The sequence below is a fragment of the Tiliqua scincoides genome, chromosome 14 (assembly GCF_035046505.1).
Source record: "Tiliqua scincoides isolate rTilSci1 chromosome 14, rTilSci1.hap2, whole genome shotgun sequence".
Taxonomy (NCBI): domain Eukaryota; kingdom Metazoa; phylum Chordata; class Lepidosauria; order Squamata; family Scincidae; genus Tiliqua; species Tiliqua scincoides.
The window spans coordinates 2304417-2320848 of record NC_089834.1 but is presented as its reverse complement, the minus strand read 5'-3'; the positions used below and the strand labels follow the sequence as shown (position 1 = coordinate 2320848).

At 52.3% G+C, this 16432-nt stretch overlaps 1 protein-coding gene across 1 annotated transcript; it reads right to left on the bottom strand.

Moving 5' to 3' along the window:
- Positions 1–1372: 1372 nt before the first annotated feature.
- Positions 1373–16211, bottom strand: SLC2A11 (solute carrier family 2 member 11). The gene is made up of 12 exons (XM_066609723.1): positions 15995–16211; positions 14558–14656; positions 12977–13137; positions 10376–10500; positions 9086–9215; positions 8124–8272; positions 6118–6305; positions 5878–5988; positions 4137–4238; positions 3959–4034; positions 2622–2749; positions 1373–2125 (listed from the first exon to the last, which is right to left on the bottom strand). Exons 1-12 carry the CDS (start codon positions 16067–16069, stop codon positions 1925–1927), a joined length of 1545 nt encoding a protein of 514 aa, XP_066465820.1. The 5' UTR covers positions 16070–16211; the 3' UTR covers positions 1373–1924.
- Positions 16212–16432: the final 221 nt, after the last annotated feature.

Below are 16432 nucleotides of genomic sequence, written 5' to 3'. Positions count from 1 at the left end.
GTCAAGAACTTATTTTCTGCCCCTAGAGAAATGGCATCACCTGCTGCCCCCCAAATTTAGTGTACCAGAGGTGAAGGTGGCCAAGGCAGTCATTCTCATGCACTGCTCAAAGTTGAGGAAGAAGGTGGTCACAGCAGTAACAGGGGCAGAGGCAAGGAAAGGAGACCACGGGGTAGATGGCAGTCCTGGTGCTCCCCTTCAGGTACCCCATGATCTTGGGCACTTCTGCCTGGCCAGTATCGTGTGCCCTGTACACATGATCCCAACAGAAGTCCATGACTACTGTTGCCAACGCTGTGTATTCATATGCACATGTTTCGACATGTGCCATGCACACCCACACACAATTACAGTGGGACTGCCTTATCCGCAGGCTCTGGATCTGAAGATTTTATTCAAAGTGGATCTGACCCCACATCAGAAGGGTGTCACAAGGCCTCCCAGATGTGACCAGAAGTGCCTTCCAGTAGCAACGGAGAGTTCTTCTAAGGTGTGGGGCCTAGAAGACCTCCCAGATGGTTTTCTAGATGGTCTCCCAGGTGGCACATCTAGTTTGGGGGGAAAAACACCAAACAAACTGTAAGTGCATCTCAGAAGGCCTTCCAGAGGCTTTTGAGAGGCACTTCTGGTTCGCTGGCCGGGTCCCTCCCCCCAGATTTGATTATCCATAGAAATCAGTACCTGTGGGGGGACCCAGAATGGATCCCTACAGATACTGAGGGCCCCCTGAACCAAACTGGGGGACTTAGCAATACTTCTAGAGCAGGGGTGTCCAAAGTTTTTGGCAGGAGGTCCACATCATCTCTCTGACACTGTGTCGGGGGGGGGGCCAGGGAAAAAAAGAATTAATTTACATTTAAAATTTGAATAAATTCACGTAAGTTTACATAAATGAATATATTAAAGATGAACTTGAATGAATGAATGAATTAAGGTTGTGAAATAGCTCAAGGCCTATAAAAAGCCTTGCACAAAGCAAGGCTGGCCTTTCCTTTGCTGTCGCTACTGCATGACAGATGTGAAACAGCAAGCAGTGGAGGAAGCCCTCGTCCCACAGCTCACATGAGAGGTCAAACAGTCGCCCTCATGCTGAGAGCAGTTGCATTGGGCCAGTACGGGCTCCAACAAATCTCCAGAGGCTCATTGGAGACTGGGGGCTCCCTGAGGGACGCAAGTGGCCCCAGGGCCAGGGTTTGGGCACCCCTGTTCTAGAGCAAGCGATCCAGCTCAGCAGTATCTGACAGTTTTGGGATCATTGACGTGGGTGATCAATGCAAAACTTCAGCGTGCCTCAAAATAAGGCTCCCAGTAACCTTGAGACCGAGCTTTTTCCAAGATGATAAAGTTTATTAAGGAACATAGATAACAAGGGAAGCAGGTACGTTTACTTGCAGTTACTTAGGAGATCAGTTCCAGAGATTTTAAAATGGATGCGAGTGAAAGGAATACGGGTCACTTGGAGAAGTGGGAAGGAGACAGGAGGGAGTGACTGGATGAGTCTGGGCTGAACTTGGTTCCATCCCCAGTCAGCTAGTGGGAGAAGCAATTTAGCAGGAAGCTTTGAAATAGAGGCTGTTAGGGGAGGCTGTTAGGGGAGAATGGAGGCTGTTAGGGGAGGGGGGAAACTGTTATGAGGATCAAGGTGCTCTTTGGAATCAGAAAGGATCTGAGGGTGAGGGCAGCTACCAGCGCAAGGAGAGAATGGCATTCCAAAAACCTGAACATTCAGTTTGATTTCTTTGGTTCAAATTCAAATCCACGTTCCTGTACCCCAAAACAAATTCTGGAGGGAAGATTTCTGCAGGCAGGTTTGCTGTAGGGATCCAGAGGCAAAAACTTCCTGGCACGAGCCTGGTGTGTTTGTGACACAGAGTGCTGATTCATTCCCCTCTTCACTGCCTGTCACTCTCCCTCCACGCAGGGGCTACAACATGGTGGATTTGGTTCCTTCAGAGTTTGTCCAGGAATTCTCATGCACCTGAGCAGGGAAGTTGCGCTTCTCGAATTCCTTGGAGATTTCCAGAAATGTTTTTGCTTTCGTCTCAGGCAGGAAGAAATAGACATAGGAAGCTGTGCAGACACAAACGGTGAAGAAAGGGAGGTAGCAGAAATGGCCAAGGCCGTCCTGCAGGGAAGGGAGAGAAGAGAGAGGTGTTGTGACATTTGTAAATAACCGGGGGGGGGGGAGCATAACTGGAGAGAGAAGTGGGCAAAGAGATCACAAGAAGAGCCCTGCTTGATCAGGCCCAGGGGCCCTCTAGTCCAGCTTCCTGCATCTCACAGTGACCCACCAGGTGCCTCAGGGAACACATAAGATACCTGCATTCTGTTGCCACTCCCTTGCACCTGGCAGTAAGAAGTAGTCTCCTAAAACGAGGAGCTTGCACGTACCCATTGTGGCTTGTAACCTGCAATGGACTTTTCCACCACCAATCTGTCCAATCCCCTTTTAAAGGTATCTACACCGGACGCCATCACCACATCTTGTGGCACGGAGTTCCACAGATTAACTACAAAACACAGCTCTTAAAGACTTTTTTCCTCTGTGCTGCTGCCCATGTGAGGAACAGTCGGGCCTGGGACAAGTGCAGATGGGCGCCTATCTGCAGGTACAGACTTACCACCATGAACGGGAAGGCCATGCCCACCAGGAACAAGTTGGTCCACAGAAGAGAGCCACAGATCATGTAGGCAGCCGGCCGGGTCATCTGGTCAAAAATCTCTGTGGGGATGATCCCGGTCACGCCAGCTAGACACATCAAGCACATGCATTGCCTTCTTGTTTGCAGACCACAACGAAGATAAGTGCACAACACCCAGGCAGACTCTGTACCAGTTTCTCACCCACCCCCAACTGTGAGAGCCCCAAATGCTACCTCTACATATGCCTCCTTTGCCCAGGCCCACCCTCCCAAAGCCCCCTAGCCCAACTCAGCTGTGAGGGGGTAGTGGCTGGTGGCCCAGTCTCCCACCTGATCCTTGCGTTCACCCAGTTGCATCACTAGGGGGGTGCTGGGGGTGTGGACCACATTGGGTGACACCCTCAGGGGTATGGGTGACACCAATAATGACCAAAATTTTGAAAAATCATGCTATATATCGTTGGAAAGGTAATTTCAGGCAGAATGTAATGAAACAAACCATCCTGAATTAACTGCACACTATCAAAAGTTATGGCCAGTTAACTAGAAAAAGAAGCGACTTTGGGTCCCTTCAGAGAGAAAGATGGGATAAAAATATTGTAAGAAAGTGAAAAAGAAAACACAAACACCTTATGTGACAAAAAGTAGATTTTCTTAACTCAAAACCGACCAGATCAGGTGTTAGTCTGAGTTAGCTCTCATTTCCATGTCTCAGAGGACTCTTATTCAGTGGTGTGAGTGACATCTAGTTGGTCACTAGTTTTTTTTTTGTGGTTACTGATTTGTTGGGTGACCTGGACAGTTCCATATTAATATACATGCATGCATGCATGCATGCATAAATAAATAAATAAAGTGAATGGGGGTTTTACCAACTCTAGTGATATCACTGCATTGAGGCTGTGCGTGTGATATTGCAATTTATTCTGTATGGTCTGGTGCGGGAGGAGGTCCCATCATGGGGGTGAAGAATTGAACTCTTGCACCAGGTGGTGCAAATCCAAGGGAGGCCACTGCACCCACCATCTCCTTGGCAGCTACCAGGGCCCCAGCAGTTTTTCTGGTGTCAACTGCAAGATCCTCATGGCTTCACAGGGCACCCTGGGAGAGACGACTGCTGGGGGCCACAAGCAGAAGGGTTGATGAAGGGGAAGGCATAGGCTTGAAAACCTCCATTTAAGAGCACAGATTAACATGCGAATGTCTTGTCATCATGGGTGCCGACTGCCCCCATTTCTGTTTGACTGTGCACATCTGCCCAGCTGTTCAGCATGTCTGAGCACATGGGGGGGGGAGCCAATTCCACTCCAACTAACCTGGCCCAATTCCAAAGCTCAGGATATAGGCAAAGATGCAGGCCATGCTGAGATAGGGCATCCAGCTCAGCTGATCCTGCAAGCCCAAAACACGGGAGAAGGACGGGTTACTCTGGAGCCTGGGAGAGGCTTAAGCCTTTGGTTCCCATTCAGCTATCCAGAAAGCGAGCTCTGTTACCTGCAGGGACAGAGCCACCATGAAGACCACGGCCCAGATGGACATCAGGCTGTAGCCCCCTATCACCAGCTTCCGTCGTCCGACGTGGTCTATGATGAAGTTCTGCAAGAAAGCACCACAGGAGACTCACTAGCAGTCACGGGTGTCAAACGTAAGCCCCTTGGGCCAGAAGCAGCCCCCATAAGCTCTTTATCCAGATCCTGTGATAATTGGGCTCTCCCAGCGCTGCCCTTTCAGCAGCATTGCTTCTGTGGAGGCCCTGGCAGGCAGAAGAAACCTCAGAAGGCAAGGAACACTACAAGGGGAAGGGGCAGACCAAGTGGGGGAGATGCTGCAGGTCAACACACGGGTTGCTCTTTCAGTAGCGCCACTTCTGCTGAGGTGTCACTTCACAGACCACCCCTCAGCTGCTGAACAGTGTAGTCACACCTCGGCAGAAGAGGCACTGCTGAAAGGGCAGCCCAAGTGATCGATGGGCTCTTCAGTGTCTTGAAAATACAATCAAGATTTGCACATTTTCTCTTCTGCCACTTGCAGCTCATGAGTTTCTATGTGAGAACAAAGTGCTTCTTTCTGGTCACCATCTGCTTAATGACATCACTGCCTGCTTAATGATGTCACTTCCGGTCCTCAGCTGGTGCCATAAAGGTTATTCGGCCCACTGTGCAAAACAAGTTTGACACCCCTGCACTAACTGGGTGCAGGCAGGAGGGCCAGTGCGCCACGGTGGCTCGCACTGTGTGCCAGGGAAACAGCATATCACCTGTTGTCAGCCTTTCACTCTGTGGAGAAGGAGTGCCTGGAGAGACCATCACCCTGCATCAGACTTGCATCTTGGAGTAGCTCTACTGCCTGCCTGGCCGAGAGAGCCTTTGGAGAAGCCTCTTCCTCCTCTCTAATTATCTTGCACTGGAGGGAAAAGTATGGGGCAGGCTTAAGGAAGCCAAGGAGGAGCCAGGCAGGAGACTGGCAAGGTCTGACCCTGGCAGCAGGAGATGGGCCTTCCTCTCCACCCTTTCTCCACTGCCACAACAGGGTGGCAAATCTTAACTCTTCATAGGGACAGTGGCTGTTCCTTGAGCTTTTCTCCCTTACGGGGGGGGGGGGGCAGTGAAAACAATCAGAAAAGGGCTGAGCGTTGCAGCCACTTCCAGGACATAGAATCATAGAGTTGGAAGAGACCCACAAGGTCATCTAGTCCAACTCCCTGCCTGTAGCAGGAAATCCTCCCAGAGTATCTCCAGCAGGTGCCTGTCAAGCCTGTTTGAAGATTTCCAGTGAGGGGTAATCCATTCCCTTCCTGGGCAACTACCACTGCCCTGACGGTCAATAACTTCTTCCTGATGTTCTCCTTTCCTCTCTTGCACTGCCTACCCATTGGATCTAGCTCCAACACGCATGGATCTTTTAGCTGGAGAAGCCATTTGTGGAGCAGAGGAAGCTGGACAGTCTGCTGCCATTGGTCTGTGGGGGGAGGGGTCATATTCTGAACTGACGCTTCGGACAGGCGTTTCGTCCAATGGTCTGAGACCCCCATTCTGTCCCAAATCTGCAAACTTTTGGGCACACAGCAGAGAAGGACCCAGATAGGTCGGGAAGGCCCACAGTCCCCATCTGTGCAGCAGATGGCCCTGCCCGGGGGAAGGTGGAGCTCCATCCCTGACCCCACCCGTCTGAGACAGACCCCTCCCACAGTGACAAGGGTACCAGGCCCAGCTCAAAGGGCAGTGAAGATTCTCACACAGGTCACAGCCGTGATCAGTTCGCAGCTTCCTGTGCCAACAATGACGTACTGGATTTTATTGGAGGGAATTCCAGCCTTTTGGAAAACGTAGGATGCGTAGAAGTACATCTGAGGGGAAACAAAAAGGGGGAGTGTGTGGGTTCTCAGAAAGCACGCTTGCCCACCCCGGTTAGTCACCCAGGGTGTACCACCCCACCTGCCCCCCCGCTTGCTATGCTACTGCCTGGGGCCACTCACCGAGTCATTGCCGCAGAGCTGCATGGCACTGCTGAGCACTACGACAGAAAGGAGCTGCCACCTCAGAGCCCGGATCCGGAACAGCTCCCAGGGCGCCTTGGCTGTCTCCCCCTGGACAGCGGCCTGCTCAGCCAGCAGCTCTTTCAGCTCCGCACTCACGTCATCGCTCCCCCGCAGCCTGCGCAGCGCTGAAAAGGCCAAAAGAGGCAACTGATACCCAGGGCCACTGCAAGAATCTTCTTTATCCCTTCCAGTTTGCAAGTTTGGCCACAGAGCAGTCACAAGCCAAGCGATGGCCAACAGCATACGAGACATCCCCGACACAGTCAAGCATCAGTCTTCTTCAGGGAAGAGCGTGGCCCGCACGTACTTCTAACAGAAGGAGAGCCCTGCTAGATGGAGCCCCAAAGTCCATCTCATCCAGCTTCCAGCATCTCACAGTGGACCACCAAATGCCTTAGGCCTAAGACAACAAAATACCTGCATCCTGTTGCCCCTCCCTTGCACCTGGCATTCCGAGATCACACAGTTGGCAACCTTCAGTCTCGAAAGACTATGGTATCGCGCTCTGAAAGGTGGTTCTGGCACAGCGTCTAGTGTGGCTGAAAAGGCCAATTCGGGAGCGACAATCCCTTCCACACCGGGAGCAAGTACAGTCTGTCCCTGGTCTGTCTCCCTGGCTATGGGCCTTCCTTCTTTGCCTCTTAGCCTCAGACTGTTGGCCAAGTGTCTCTTCAAACTGGGAAAGGCCATGTTGCACAGCCTGCCTCCAAGCGGGCCGCTCAGAGGCCAGGGTTTCCCACTTGTTGAGGTCCACTCCTAAGGCCTTCAGATCCCTCTTGCAGATGTCCTTGTATCGCAGCTGTGGTCTACCTGTAGGGCGCTTTCCTTGCACGAGTTCTCCATAGAGGAGATCCTTTGGGATCCGGCCATCATCCATTCTCACGACATGACCGAGCCAACGCAGGCGTCTCTGTTTCAGCAGTGCATACATGCTAGGGATTCCAGCTCGTTCTAGGACTGTGTTGTTTGGAACTTTGTCCTGCCAGGTGATCCATTCCGAGATGGCCTACTTTCAAAACCAGGAGGTTGCATATACCCATCCTGGCTTGCAACCCGTCATGAACTTTTCACTCATCAATCTGTTCCATTGCCTTTTAAAGGCATCCAGGCTTTCAGGTGCCATTGGAACATCCTGTGGCAAGGAATTCCACAGATTAATCCCACACTGGCTTAAGAAATATTTTTTTGTGTCTTCTCTAATTCACCTGACACTCAGTTTTAGTGGGTGCTCCCAGTTTCAAGGTCCCCTTCAGGTTTTTGATCTGGAGGATGATAGCATGCCCCCACTATTACATCGCTCCCTGGATCTGGTAATTTGACCCAGCTAGAGTTATGTAGGACCTACTGAACCCACAAAGGATTTGCTGAAAGCGGCTTTGTCAAGTCAGCCAGCCAAGCCTCTCACTGCCCCACATAGCAGCGACCATGCACACTGATGCAGTACAGTTCACAATGGAGCAGGTTCCCTGCAGAGACGGAGCTCCTTGTTGCTCAAAAGGAGAGTTATCCCTCCTTTGCATGCAGAAGATCCCAGCAGCATCTCCAGGCAGGGCAGCAAAATCATCCTGGAAAAGTCTGGAGAGCCGCTGCAGCCCATCAGACTGAGTCAAACGGGCCTGTGACGGTCTGAATCAGGCACAGCAGCATCTTGCATTCTCCTTTCCCCAAGGCCAAATGCAGCTGGGGAGATGAATGACAGCCCCACAAGTGTCTGTGCCCCAGAGCACCCAGGTGGCAAGCACACATACACGCACACCAGCCTGGCCCAACAGATTGCCAGGCTGGACCAGACCAAGTCAGACTTGAACCCAGAACACAGCAGTCAAGTCCCTCTTTACACAGACATTGTGAGCAAGTTAAACAGCCCCAGCTGCATTGCTTCCTCTCTGCACCCAAGGCCAGGCGTCCCCTGAACAGGCCACAATGTGGCTGCACATACTCACCACAGACACAGGAGTCCTGGTCTCCTCGGTCAATCAATAAGTATCGGGGGCTCTCAGGGGCCCAGGGCAGCAGCAGCAGCTGGATCAGGCCAGGCACCACGTTGCTGGCTAAAAGGAGGGGCCACCTCCCCTCGGTTCCCAAGAGTTCACTGAAGCAAAAGTCAGAACTGTAATGAGGGAGGTGCAGTCCAGCAGGCAGAACTTATTTGAGCATGCAAGATCACCAGTCCATGCATGGCAGCTTCAGCCCCACCCTCTTGGGACAGGTGCATAGGGAATTCTGCAAGCTGCGCTGGCTGGGTTTGGGCGAGGGCCCTGGCCTGAGGGCACTTTCAAGTGCTCTGGCCAGAAATTCAAATGCTGCATTTTGAAGCAGAAACAGCAACAGTGAGCCCCCACCCTAATCCCAATGGGGGGGATGGGGATGAAATGCAGAGGCTGAATGGTGGGGGGATGCATCTCTACAGGGCTGGCCTTAAGAGCTGAGAGGCCCAATTGGCCCAAAAGGGATCTCAGGTTCACAGCCCAGGACTGTAGAATCTTAGAGATATAAAGTCTATAATAAATTTTATTTACAATGTATCTCTATGATAGAATGAAAAGCAGTCAAAATGTGCACTTAAAAAGTGCATGTGAGTTCATGGACCAAATGGATCTCAGCACATTTGCATATAAAAATGCACACATGTAAACAAACACTGCCTAAATTATCTTTGAAAAGTAAATGTAGTTGCAAAAACCACTTGTTTAAGTGACTGTGGAAAGATTCATTAACTCTATTTTTTGTTTAGAAAAAAGTTCAAAATGTCTACTGCACTGTGTGGTTGTGTGTATCTGACAAGACTTGAGTACCCAAGTGTGGGGCCCAACTGGGGACAACTGGTCCAATTGGCTTAAAGCCCGGTCTTGCACCTCTAAGACCATGCCCCCCTTTTCACTTCCCGAGCAGCTGCATCTCTCACCTCAGTCCAACAGCCTGTCCCACCACCAGCCCCAGGGCTGTGAAGGATGCAGACGTCAGGGCCACGCCTCCACGGAACTGCGGGGGAGCACTCTCCCCCAAGTACATGGGCTGGATGTTCATGCCCACCCCTGGGTAGAAGAGACAAACAAGGCCATCTGGTTGGTACACCCCTCGGAGCAGGGCTCCCATTCCCAGCCTTCCCCACCATCAAGCTCCCTGATCTGTTCTTAGGACCTCGGCTCCAGGTCTTGTTCTGTGCACATTTGAAAGCAAGGCCAGGTGCCTGGTTCTCAGTGCAGGATTCTCCCCTCTTAGGAAAGCTTGCAAGATCTCTGTCTTCAGAGGGCAGCCAGAGGCTCATAGACCAGCTCCTGGGATGGGTGAACAGCAAGACGCTGACCCATGAGGAAGGGTGCATTTCTCTTCACATTGCCTATTTGCCTGCTAACCCTCCCCCCAGCAATGACCCTCTTCCCTACACTCACTCTCTCCTCTGGCACCCCTGCAAGGGAGGGCACTCTGTACTCATAGGGACAGTTACAGAAGGGTCATGACAGAAGGGTCATTCGTCTGTTCCAGTGTGCCCCCTCCCAGATGGCAGTTGCTGCACACTCAGGGGACCCTGCAGGTATGCAGAAAATATCTGCTTGCAACTTAAAAGGCAAGGAGAAGGGAGAAACCACAAAACAGCCTGAGAAAGACCCAGCCCAGTGACCTGCAAGAGGGAAGAAATGCTGGGGATCAAACAAAATAAATGACAACACTTTCCGGGTGTGCAAAGCACTTCACCGGTGTTATCTTGATGCTGTCCTGACCACAAGCCTGTAAGGTAGTGCATATTATTATCCCTATACTGCAGAAAGGGAAGACTGAGGCTGACAGGGAGCAGCCTGCCTGAGGCTAGCTAGCGCAAATCTGTGGCAGAGGCGACATTCGAACCAGGAACCCCTGCATCACAGCTCAGCCATCGAGCTACTATGTCACACCAGGATCACAACTTAGGGGGGATAAAATGGAGTCAAGCTTTCAACAGCCTATCAGGGCCCTGAAGTGAGAGGGGAAAGGGATGGGGGATAAGATGCACACCAGAAGAGAAAGAGCTCCCCTCCCTGAATGACATGAGGATGTTTCCGGAGGGAAGCAGAGGCCACCTGATCCCTTCCTCCTAAATCCCCTTCCACGGCCAGCCCTACTTCAGGGCTGCAGGGAAGAGCTTTCTGGGGTTCTGTGCCCCCACGTCCCTCCCCAGCTGCGCACTCCTAACCTGCACTAATTGCACATTGCCTACCAGAATTTACTCCGGCCAGAAATCTGCTCAGCATGATCATTTCGAAGGATTTGGCTGTCCGGCTGTATCCGGCTAGCAAGGCAGCGAGGACCACAAACAGGTTGTTCAGCAGCAAGGACCTTTTCCTTTGGGAAAGAAAGAGGGGGAAAGCATTCACAGGGGCCCATCAGAGGAGGAAAGGAGCTTCTTTTCTGGTGCCCCAGGACATCCTCGGCCTCTGTGGTTTTTGAGGAGGGGGAGGATGTCCCTGTAATGCGAATGTTTCTCCTGCGGATACGCCCTGCTCCGCAGAGCACCTTTTTTTGGCATACTCCCCTAGAATCCACAGAGTGACTCCGTGGGGCGGAATCGGCCATGCTGGACAGGGAGCAAAGTGCTACCAAACCCTTTGCAGAGCTGAAGCATAGTTTAACCAGAGGGGGAAAAGCTACACAAAGACACCACAATCCTTGAAATCCAAGCATTTGAGCATGGAAGCTCAAAAGTAAGACCTTACGGGACCCTGCCAGAGACCACCTACATATTACCAAGCAGGCCATATCAGGAATGGGGGATCTCAATGTTCCTGACATGGCATCCTGTGGTGGTGGTGGGCAGTCACAGAGGCTTCCTCAAGGTAAGGGAACAGTGGTGCCCCAAGGGGTGTGCGTGCTCCCTCTTGGACAGAGTTTTTGGGTGCAACATCCTGCACGCTGGGAGCTCCATTGTCCAATATGGGCATCTGGCCTCACAGGTAGCCTGGAGCTAAAAGATCTACAAGAGTAACTGACCCAGGTGAGAGACAGGGATTAACAGAGATAGCCAGCTAGCTTTATCATTTTATTGCTGATATGTTTCCTAGATGTTTATGCCTCTAGCATTTGCTGCCTTATGTAACTTATGTAACCTTATGTACTTAATAAACTAAAATCTCTTTTACTAAGTTGTTTCATTGCCTGTTGGGGACAAAGGTTCAGAATCCTGCCTAGCCGTTCAGCAAGCTACAGGGCAGGAGGTCTGGTCTAGAGGGTAGAGCCTCCGTTTGCCTGAAGATAACATCCAAAGGTCACCAGTTCAAGGCCACCGGCACCCTGAAGGAGACCTTGAGGCTGCTGACAAGCCTAGCCAGTTATGCTGAGTTATTCCACCTGCTCTTTGGCCGCTGTCAGCCTGTGTGGGAGGAAAATGGAGGCCAGAATGTGATACCAGATCATAAAAGATCCATCTGAAATGTTGTGGTTCTTGAAAGACAGAACCTTCTTCAATTATAAAAATCCCTATTGGGATTTAGTATTGCCTGCCTATGTAAACCGCCTTGAATTAAAGTCTGAGGAGAAATCTGACGACCAAGAAAGGTGGTATAAAAATACCAGTATTATTATTATTATTATTATTATCAAGTGCTCATTGAGGCCTAGTAACTTGAGGACTGAAGCTTTAATTGGAGAAAGAGCTCAGTGCCTGCAAGGGATAGAGTTAAGCCTAGAGGGTCTCAGTGTCCCTGGACTGAGGCACTGGCACATACAGGGAGGCCTTGAGGGCTTTAGGGTTCGAGAACCAAGAACTCTGAGCACCCCAAACCCCCCTAAGTTTGCGACACAGCCTTTCAGGTCTTTAAAGAGCTCTAACATATTCCCTCTCAGCCTTCTCTTCTCCAGGCTGAACATACCAAGTTTCCAGAACCGTCCTTCAAAGGGCTTGTTCTCCAGACCTCTGGTCATCCTTGCTGCTCCTCTCTTCATCATGCAGAAGGTGGAGAGGGACAAAGGGGAACATCTGTGATCTTGGACTTAATCCTTCCCAAAGGAAATTGGTCAAGGCAGTGAAAGTGGCAGGGGCTTTGGGTGAGAGCCCACATCACTTTAGAATTCTCGATGTGGAGGGAAAGGAAAGCTAAGGGTGGCTGGACACACAGTCTGGATTTTAAGAGAGCTGGTTTTAAGGGGCTCTCTTAAAATCCAGATGAGTGGCATTCCGTGGCCTGAACTGCTAAAAAGACTGACTGTAAAGAGAGACTGTTAGGAAAAAAAGATGACGCCCAAGAATGGTGCCCCATAGTGACCGGCACAAACGCACTCTTCCTGTTCCCTGCGTTCCCTTTCCTTGACCCCCAACTGAAAGGGAAAAGAAATGGTAGCATCCCAGTTGGGGAAGGAACACTGCTGGGGTGAACTGAGTAGGGCAGGCATAAGGGGACTGGGATGCTCTCGGCCTCCTCAGAGATTTGGAACACAAGGGAAGATCTCAAAAGCAGGGAAAGGGTGTGGACAAAGGGGGCTGCCACTACTGTCCAACACAAGCAGAGACAGACTGTGCTGGGAGCAGGGCCAGAGGCCCAGCCCAATTGCTGGGTCATCCAGGCCCTGCCAGTACATACAAATCAGGCTGTTTGGAAGATGGAAGCAGCTTTTTTCCCAGTTGAGAATCAGCTGTATTTGGTGACACTAAACAAACCCACAAAGAGGGGCAAACCCGTGATGCTGCTGCTGCAATGCTGCCCCCCTCCCCATTTCAGGCTTTGGACAGATCACCAAATTCCACTGTGGCCTTTGCAGCACCTCACAAAACAGAGAATTCAGCAACACTAAAACCCAAAGCAGAAGCCTGCCGAAGGAAGCTCACCTTCCCAGCTTGATGGCCATGGGGCCGGCCAAGAGCGCTCCAGCGAGCCCCCCCAGCGAATACACGGAGACAACAAAGGACCAGACCAGGGTGACAGTGCTGGCCTCCAAGGGTGCATTGGTGCGCTCCAGCCAGGTCTCGTTCACAAATGCCTGGATGAACTGCAATGTGCAGAGGAGACTTGTCAGGGTGGAAGTGAGACAAAGGCTTCTTCTTCAGGCTGCACAGAAAATAGTTCTACACAGCTGCCCCCCCCCATCCACTACCCCCCACACAGCTGCAGGGGCATCTCCCAGTGCAGCAAGTGTCAATTAAAAAGCATGCATTCAAAGGACCACTCTTAATTTTTCATAAGCTGCCAAGTGTTGGACTGGGGTGACAATGGCAGAGGAGGGGAGCAGCCTACTAGGTGCTTCTCAGAATGGAGGGGGAAGGGAAGCCGAAATGGGAGATGGTCTTTGACATCTTGGGACACGGAAGAGAAGGAAGACAAAACTTCAGGGACTGAGTCATAGAATCATAGAGTTGGAAGGTCCTACAAGGTCATTAGTCCAGCCCCCTCTAGTCCTCCTAGAGCATCTCCAGCAGGTGCCTTTTGGAGGGAATCGAGAGCCAGCTTCCCCCCCCCCCCCCGCTTAGCAAGAGTCAATATTTTCCCTTTGTTGTGCAGATGGAGACCTGGATTTTAAATTGAGAAACAGCACTTTATTATAAGTTGCACATGGAGAAATCATCCTGATTCCATTTGATTCCACTGCAGCAGTGCTATTTAGAGCTAGTGTGGGGATCATGAGCCAGCAGCCATCTCTTAGTCTAGCCTACCGCACAGGGTCAGAATACAAAGGAGGAAAGAGCCATATATGCCCCTCTGAGCTCTGCAGAGATAGACCACAACTTGAGTGTGAGAAGATGCCAGTGTGTGTGTCCCTGTGACAGCCAAGTTTTCTTTACTTGAGTTCGCTTGATCAGTGGTATAGCTAAGGGAGGGGCAGGGGGTACATTGCCCTGAGTACCATGCCTCGAGGGGGTGTATCAGAGGCCTCCAAAAGGCACTTCCAGTTTTTGGAGAAAACCCAGAAGTGCCTTTTGGAGGCCTCTAAGATACCCCCTCAAGGTGGGGCCTCAGAAAGTACCCAATGCCTCAATGTACTCAGAAAGTACCCAGTGAAGGGTACGGGGTGTTAAAAAAAATTGTGAGGGGTATTATAGGGAGTACAGGGTATGGGGGGGTGTTAAAAAAATTTTTACACCTGGGTGCCACTTCTAGCCATCACCCCAAAGCAAATTTACCCATGCTCCCCTCTGGCCTGCCCCATAACACCGCTGAAGTCCTCCAAGCCTTGAACAGCTCAGCCTCCACTCAAAGCCAAGGATCATGACCAAAGTTAGAGAGCAGGCCCAGCAGAATCCAGGACTGGGAACCTGCTCAGTACCAGCAGAGGGCAAGAACACACTCAGAGGTGGGGTGATGGTGGTTCCCAGATTCACTACCCATTCTTGGCTGGCAAAAGTGGGACAAAATGCACGGCCGAGGGGGCACGAGAGGCTCCTCTGCATGCTCCAGAAAGGCCAGCACCTTACCAGGGTGGGGGCGTTGATGATGGTGAGGTTGTAGCCATACTGGAAGGTGCCTCCAATCCCAGCAGCACAGACGGTCAGAATCAAGACCCTGCCTGGAAGCTGGGAACAAATAAACAGGTTTCAGAGTCTAGTCGAATCCAGCAGGCTGCTCTCAGGGCTACACATGCTGGGGACAGTCAGCCTGCTGGGGGCCAAAGGGGAAAGCAAGCTCAAAGGAGGGTACAGAGCTGTGCACAGCACTTAACCTGAGCACTGGAAAGCTCTGTTTGCGACAGCAGGGCCAAGGCAGGCTGGGGGTAGTGCTGGCCAGCTTCTAGGCTCCACCCCCACCAGGCTGGTCTCAGATGTCCTGCTTGACACCTGCTGCTGCTGATCTGGCCAGCTCTGCCCTCCCTCAGACCCACATCCTCCCCACCCTGGCCCCAGTGAAGTGGAGTTGAGCTGGTAGGGGCCCCTGCAGCTCTTCTGCTCGCGCCCCCCAACCAAGTGCACGTGCTTGCAGAAGGTTAGCCATGTGGAATCGCCAACTTCTGAACATAAGAACATCAGAAGAGCCCCATTGGATCAGGCTCAGGGCACACCCAGTCCAGCTTCCTGCATCTTCCAGTGGCCCCCAGACATGTCAGGGAGCACACAAGACAACAAGATGCCTGCATCCCCTTGCACTCCCTTGCACCTGGCATTCAGAGACAGCCTACTTTTAAAACCAGAAGGTTGTAGTTACCCATCATGGCTTGTAACTTGTGATGGACTTTTCCTCCATCAATCTGTCCAAACCACTTTGAAAGGTGTCCAGGCCAGATGCTGTCACAGCATCCTGTGGCAAGGAGTTCCACAGACTCATGACACGCTGAGTAAAGAAATATTTTCTATTTGTTCTTAACTCTCCCAACTCTCAATTTTAGTGGATTTTTCTGGTTTGCTTCTTCATCCCCCTTCCTCCTCCTCCTCCTCCTCCTCCTGGGGTCACTTGGAGATCTGTAGGACCCAGCTTCCACAGTCACATTGCCACCCTTTCCAGGCTTTACAGACTCTTCCTAACTCTGGACCCCGTGACCAGAGGCAAGAACGAAGGTCCTCCGGGCATGTGCAGAGTGCCAGGCTCTGACCAGAGGCAAGATCAAGAGTCCTCCAGGCATGTGCAGAGCACCAGGCTCTGACCAGAGGCAAGATTGAGGGTCCTCTGGGCATGTGCGGAGTACAGCCCAACCCAGAGGTGAAAGGCGAGTGGGGGGGGGGTACTCCTGTTCCATGACATCACCAAGATTGTGCAGAGCACGCTCCCCAGTCCTGAGTGGCACCCCCGCAGTGGACGAGCGAGCTCCACCCCTGCTCTCCTGCCACCTGCAGAGACCCGCCCCCCGGGCCACCTGGCCACCTGGCCAGTCAGGACGTGCGGAGCAGTCTGCCCAGGTGAATGGGGAGGGAGAGGCTCACCTGAGCGCGGCGGCCCGGGGTGCATTCTGCGCTGCGCGGCTGCGGGCAGAGTAAGGGGGGACCGGCTTCCTCCATTGGTACGGGCTCTTGCGCAAGAAAAAGGGTCTTCTGGACATGTGCAGAGTGCCAGGCTTGTGGCCCAGCCCAGGAGGGAGACAGGCCAGCGGGCTGCGGCTCCAGCTCCGGGCTGCCGAAGGTGCCTGCGAGCCGGCCGGCCGGCCGGAGCCAGAGCCGCAGCGGGCGGGCTCGCTCCTCCCCCTGCGAGCCGCAGCCAGCCAATGCAGCCCCGGGCCAAGTCTCTGCGAGGCGTGCGTCAGGAGCCCAGCCAGGGCGTGGTGAAGGCGCCTCGGGGCATGTACAGGGTGCCCAGGAGCCCGGTCTGCCCCAGAGAAGACCCTCGAGAGAGAGAGTTGGATCGGTGGAGGGATGGAGGCGCGC